The 7065-nt window shown below is 46.1% G+C and overlaps 1 protein-coding gene across 1 annotated transcript in view; it reads left to right on the forward strand.

The window, feature by feature from the left end:
- The window catches only part of DTNB (dystrobrevin beta), a 197463-nt gene that overhangs the window by 100937 nt on the left and 89461 nt on the right, over positions 1–7065 (forward strand). The window contains exon 10 of the mRNA XM_015415139.1: positions 3731–3808. Within this exon, the coding sequence (XP_015270625.1) occupies positions 3731–3808 (78 nt within the window). The remainder of the gene's footprint in view (positions 1–3730; positions 3809–7065) is intronic.

Raw genomic sequence — 7065 nt, forward strand, 5'->3', positions numbered from 1 at the left:
CCTGCTGACATGATACCCAAAATATGGACACATCTATATCTGAATCAGCAAGATGGCTCAGGCTGTTAACTAACATCTTGTCCTCCTGGTCCAATCAGTTCTTTGGTACTGAGAATGGGGGAGGGGAAATGAAATGGCAGGGATGAGGTCCTGAGCATCTGGTGGAAGATCCGTGACAAAACCAATGAAATGGGTGAGTTTGTTTTAGAGTCTATTCTATGCTGGTGAAGATAGTGTGCTTCCTCACCATCACTTTGACTACAGAGAGCCATGCATCAAAGGCTTTCCAAGTGTTCAGAGGCCTTTTTACATCCAGGCCTACACTCTGTTGTGCATTTTTCAGTTAAAAGTTGCTGGCATCTGTTCCAGATTGGATGCTGTATTGAGTTCAGAGTATATCTAGAGCTTGTGCTTGTCTCGCTTTTGTCAGATGTCATTTGTCTTGAGCAATCCAAGGACCTGGACAAAGGTACCTGGAGAAGTTAACAACTATTGCTGGTACTCTTGGCCCTTCTCCTTCCTAAATGATTTTATCTGCTGGGTTGGAGTGGTCAGGTGGGTGATAGAAGTGATAAGTGTCTTCTTTAAAGAGTGGGTGGCACCCTGACCTGGATAGCCCAGGCAACCTTGCTCTCGTCAGATCTTGGAAGCTTAGCAGGACCAACCCTGGCAAGTATTTGGATGGGAGACCTCCAAAGAATACCAGGGCCGGTAGGCAGAGGCAGGCTATCAAGCCCCTTCTCTGAATGTCCTCCATGCCCCAGTAGGTGTTGCCAAAGGTTGCCATGACTTCCAGACACGGGCGCGCACACAAACACACGCGCACACAAAAATGAAAAAATAAAATAAAATAAAAGAGTGGGTGGCCTCCATGACCTTGAAAGTGGATGGTGCAAGGCAACTTTTGAAGAAACCTTTGCTGGATCTACAAAATATTAACAACTTTTGGCTAATCTTCAGTTAGCTGTGCTTAAGCTGCTAGGGCAGGTATGGTGGCACAGCACCAGAAGTTATTGGATGATACAGATTATCTTTTTTTAAATGTGCCTTTGTGAGTGAGTGAGTGAGTGAGTGAGTGAGTGAGTGGGAGAGAGGGGGGGCGGGAACCTGGAAGTCATGGTGACCTCTGGTGACTGATCCCTACTGGGGGCTTAGAGGATATTCAGAGAGGTAGCTGAATAAAGCCTGCCCCTGCCTCCTGGCTCTGGTTTTCCAAGGAGGTCTCCCAACCAAGTACTTGCCAGAGTCAACCCTGGTTAATGTCTGAGATTTTACAAGATTGGGCTTACCTGAGCTATCCAGGTCAGGGTGGACATTACAGATGCTCTTGATCTTTTCTTTAGTCTAGCTTCCAGCCTGGTTTGTGGATACAGAAACTGCCTTGGTTGCCCTACTCATTGACCTATGCTGGGGACTGGGTGTTTGTTCTGTTGGACTTTTGAAACCATGGTCACATTCTGACCTGCCTTGATAGGACAAGTCTGGGAGGTCCTGTTGCATAGCAATTCCGGTCTTTCCTGAAGGGTGGATTCCAGAAGATGGTGGTGGTATACTGCTCTCTGTAGATTACAGCAGTGACGTCTTTTATCTCCTGTGCTAGTTCAGATCTACATGAAATTGCTGAGGGAGGCTTTCCAGGTATTTTGGGTGCAATGTCACCAGTATGCGCATGAAACCTAGACCTGTCTTTCTTTTCCATCAAAGCTTAGGGAGATGGTAGAGGTTGTGTTCCAGTGTCTGTGGTTCAGTGAGGATACTAATACAGACTAAAACTGAATCTAGTCAAGATGGCAGTAAAGGTTATTGGGAGTAACTGTAAGGCCTTTAACTAATGGAACAGTACATAAGAACATAAGAGAAGCCAATGTTGGATCAGGCCAGTGGCCCATCCAGTCCAACACTCTGTCACACAGTGGCCAAAAATACCAGGTGCCATCAGGAGGTCCACCAGTGGGGCCAGGACACTAGAAGCCCTCCCACTGTTGCCCCCCCCAGGCACCAAGAATACAGAGCATCACTTGCCCCAGACTGAGAGTTCCTATCTATACCTTGTGGCTAATAGCCACTGATGGACTTCTGCTCCATATGTTTATCTAATTCCCTCTTGAAGCTGTCCATGCTTGTAGTGTTCCTCATTTTAGATTTAGGCTTGGGTGGGGGTCTCTTAGACCCAGTGCTGTATCTGGCTGGTGAGGCGTTAGTCTCATTTAAAAATGCTCTTTTGCTCTACTAGACTGGTTTTCAAGCTGCACCCTTTCCCAGAGGAAAAACATCTTACCATGGCAATTCATATCTTAGTGACATCCACATTTGACTGTTGTAAAGTATTCTTTATGAAGTTGCCTTTTGGGGAAATGCTTGTGGCCTGCTGGAGCGCAAACTCAGGCAGACCTGTTGAAACCACACCATGCCAGTTTCATGAGGACTGCATTGCTCCAAGTTGGTTTCCATGCTGAATTCAGTGTGCTGGATTTGACCTTGAATAGGGCTGTGGATCCAGGATACCTAGAGGGACTGCCTACTCCCATGTGAATTTAAAGCACATATTAAGAGCCGTCTTGGAAGCCCATCCCACAGTGGCCCTTTCTCCCTCTCAAGAGTTCAGGAGGAATCAAGGGTGTTTTTTAGAACTAAAGCAGTCTTGGGGTGGTGGAGGGGAGGGAACACAACAGTTTGGCCATGATTGTTTTTCTGCTCTGGATTGGCTGTCCAGCTATATAGTTGCTGTTTTAGCTAATTTGCTTTAATGTGTATTTTTGTTATTGCTGGTCTTTGTTTAGATGCCTTGGAACTTAAAAAAAACCCCTGCCATAATCAAAAACAAAACAGTCACTGACCCCTTGCTGAAGTGGAATAGGGACTGTTCGTTTCTGTTGCCAAGAGCCTCCTCATGCAAATAGCCCAGCCTCTCAAAGTGCAAGTCAGACATATTTTCGACACTTTCACTCATCAATCTGTCTGCAAGCTACAAGGCTAATCCTGGGAGTCTTGCAAAAGTGCTGTTTTGGGCATACCAAGTATTGCAGAAGTGGGCTGGCATAATTATGATTTTACTAGCAAACAGGTAGTAAGCATGATTTTTTTTTTAATGTGTATCATCCAAGAACAATTTCTTGAACTTCAGCCTCTTTGGGAAGGCCAGACCGTGCAGCCGAGTGGGCTGGATTCCCTCCATAGTTGAATGACCTTATCCTGTTGCAACCGGGCAGATCAGCATGGGCAAGAGAATGCTGGAGCAAACCCTAAACTTAGGAGTTTGTATCCATTAAAGGTGCTGGCTCCACTGCAATCTTGTTATTCTTTAAAGACTTCAGTCTTGAGAAAGAACATCCTTGAGTGACAGTAAGTGTCTGGTCTCCTCATTCCCTGCCAAATGTCTTTTGGGGAGGGCGGGCTCTGATCTGGAATTTTATCTTTTGATTTGAGCCAGTCAATCCATATCCAGTGCTACAAGAAAATATGGCAGCTAGGACTGGGATGTCAGTTAGTTGCTGCAACCAACAGAGAAAGACTGAAGCAGTAATGATGGTAAAGGATGGGAAGCAGCGGAGACTTAGGCCATGGGAGCAACTGGAGGCCTGCAGGCCTGACGTTAATCCCCAGTGACTTATAAGAAGGTCACTGAGTATCATCCAAGATGGTGGTCATTGTGTGTCCCCCCACCCCCCCAGCTCTGTGCTGCTTGCCCAGTCACTGGCCATAATGTGCCATCTCTGTTTTTGTATTTCAGCCCTCCTCGGCTCCTTGCTAACATGAACGATGCCATGGTTACCCACATGTCTTCTGGAGCCCCCACGCCAACAAAAAGGTAGGCATACGAGGCATTTAGAAGAGGTAGGTGGTTCACCATAAGATATCTGCGGGTATAAATTCACAGATGGGGGATTGGGAAGGGAAGGGTGATGCTCCTGTGCTTTGGATGTTTCTGAAGCAAAGATCCCATTCCTGCAGCCTCTTCTCCTTTCTTCCCTAGTAAAAAATATCTTATTTATTTACTACCATTAGTTTCAGTTTTCATTCTCCCACCCCTTCCTGTAAGCTGAGTCATTTTTAATACTCTGCAGAAGCATGAAGGGTTTTGGTAAGTTAGAAACAGCCCCCCGTCTCTCTACCCTACTCCGTCTCATCTGGAAGCCTTAACGAGAGGCTGAAGCGCGTGAATTGTCCATACAGAAGTGGGAAAGCGCTGCTGGTGCAGCCTGAAGGTCCAGACCAAGAGGGTGGTTTCTTCTGAGTCAAAAGTTCTCTTGTGGGGGCAGTCCAGGATGCCTGGCTGTCAAACTAGCCCACCCCCGTTATGCAGTATGATGACCCAACAGTATTTGTCTTTGGAGGACACAGCAGTGAGTGACTGTTCCAGTGCTCAGTCTTTGAAAGGCCTGCAGTAAATGTGGTTTGTTTGTCCCATTCCACAGCACACAATAAGAGATTTGTGTTTAGTTTCTCGTCTGTTGAAGAGCAGATTAAGCAAAAAAATTTTTTTTCACGTCAGTGCCTTTTGTTTTATTTAACAATTACTGTGATTTTAATTCCCTTCTGTTCCATAGGCGTAAACAAAGTGTTGATCTTTTCCCTTGTGCAAGTTCAGTTTGGAGTGATTAGGCGGAGCAGGATTGGTGCAGGATATTTCTCAGTTCACCCAGGAATGTTGCTGTGAAGACAAACACGGCTGAGAATCCCTCTCATATAGCTTGTGCAGTCGGTCATTTTCAGTAGGTTGCAGACAGTCTTGAAGGAATGTGTCCACTTCATGGGTATACCGTCTTTCTCCTCAATGGGAACCCAAAGTGGCATACGTTGGCCTCGCCTCCTCCTGTGGGGTGGGATGCACTGAGTGTATGTGACTGGTCCAGTCAGAATCTGAGCCAGTTTGAGGTAGGAGGGACTCTTCTTCTGTCTCAAGGAAGATAGTGCATGAGATAATTGTAATCATTATGGCTTGCGGTGGGAAGAAAGATGGAGGGATAAAGGAAAAGTGTACCCTCCTGCGCCCCATTCCTCTCTTCCTATAGAGATTTCCCTGTGATAAATGTAGGAGGGTCAGCCAAAATTCATGGGAAGCAAGCCCTGGGAGTCATCTTCAGCTGTTGCCATTACAATTCTGCATCTCCCTCCCACTTTCTGCAAGGGAGAAACTGCAGAGCTGGGTTAGAAGCTGCAGCAGCAACACCTGACCCTATATCTGGGCTTGTGGAGTGCTCACAGTCGGTGCTCCCTCTAAGCTGTGGAGTCCTGTGAGCAAAAATTCTACTTTGTGAGCTACTGGCATTAAAGTGGTGAGGGAGCGATTTGACTGCTGCATAAATTAGTTTGCTTTGGAGCCATCCTTCCTGAGCCAAGACAAATATGTGTGAGCCGGAGGCTAAAAAACTGTGAGCTAGTTCACACTAACTCAGCTTAGAGGGAATACTGCTCACAACATTGCTGGCACCAATTCTGAGCTGCACGCCAGCATTTTCTGAGATACCCACCTCTTTGGCTTGTATGCTGCTCTTTGGATGCAGCTTGATCCCTTCTCTAAAGCTTGTGCATTTATCTGAGTACCTCTTTATTTGACCAGGGTGCCAAAAGGCTGCTGCTAGACCAAATAATTGGGAAGTGCTGGCAAGTATGGTTGGATTGCCTCAGTTTCAAGGCTTCTTGATAAGCCTCACAAGATTAGGCAAGGGGAGGAGGGAGATTCGAGCAAGATGCTTGTAGTCCCATGTGAGCGTGTACCATTGAGCAAGCAAGGTCGAAGAAGTGAATGGCAAAGCAGATGAAAGACACGGTCATCTCAAGGAAAACACTGCTGTTTCTCTGGTGTGCTAATTATTCAGGCCTTCAGCACATACTGCTCTTGTTAGCTATTTTTTATATCAAAAATTCAGTTCCCCTTCTCCTTTCCGTGTAGAATATATATGCATTCCAAATGTGTTAAAGCCCAAGAATTTCCACTGCAACTGCTTCCCTCTTGCATTCCCCCACTCCAGTGTTCGCTTGTGGGTCTGAGGCACAAGTCTTACTAAGTGTCTTCATGAACGTTTCTGGGTCTCAAAATCTGGTGCTGACCTTCCTGCTCATAGAAAAGATGACAGTTGCTAGGGAAAGCAGGAAGAATGGGGAATGTATTGATTTAGCAAAAGATCAAGAAGGGAAAGGAAGGGAATTTGACTTGAAAGTGCTGTAGTTATGAAGAGAAATTGTTCTGCAGCTTTTAAACCTTGGTCTGGGGAGTCTCGTAAGAACCCCCTAGCAAGATTAGACTAACAAGCCATCTAAAGTGTCTATGGGAAACTTGCAAGACGGATGGTGATGGATAGCTCCAGCTGTCTGTCCTCAGCTGTTTGTCTCTTCTTGAGAAGAGCCTTTGAACACTGTGATTGCATTGATAGCTGTCGTGACTAATAGACTACTACCATCTCTCTACCTAAAATCCTTGTAAGCCAGGGTCAGTAACTGGAGGGCAGGGACAGATAATGACAGAGGGATGGGACCCATCTTGTTTCTGGCCTCTAAGAACTTCAGTGTATGGAGAGCTTTGTTGTTGTTAGCCATTCAGTCATGTCTGACTCTTGGCGATTCTGTGGGCCAGCTCTCTCCACGTTTTCTGATCTTGTACTGTTTCTTTGAGTTGTTCCATGATCAAGCTGGTGTCGACTTTTATGGTGTCTAGCCACCGTGTTCTTTGGCATCCAGGTTTCCTTCTGCCACTAACCAATCCAAGCATAATTGCTTTTTCTAGTGAGATCTTCCACATGATATGACCGGGTAATGTTGGGTGACATGGGATCTACCCACCCTCAGTGAAATCAGCTGAGAACCATTCCAGCCAGTACCATGAAAAGGTTGCCTCTCTCTTTTCCCCATGAAGCCACAAGCCCAAAGATTCATGTGCAGGCATTGACAAAGGCCTTGCCAGACATTCTCCACTGGAAGAAAGTTATCATTTTCTTGAGGTGCAATCAGGCAGAGATCGAAGACAAGACAGCATGAGACACATCACTGCACTGGGCAGAGAGGTAGACCCACATTTTACTTGAAAAGTTTGTCCACTCTGCAGCATGCCGTCTGCAGTGGAGATAT

This window comes from Gekko japonicus, unplaced genomic scaffold (assembly GCF_001447785.1).
Source record: "Gekko japonicus isolate JY-2015 unplaced genomic scaffold, Gekko_japonicus_V1.1 scaffold63, whole genome shotgun sequence".
NCBI lineage: Eukaryota > Metazoa > Chordata > Lepidosauria > Squamata > Gekkonidae > Gekko > Gekko japonicus.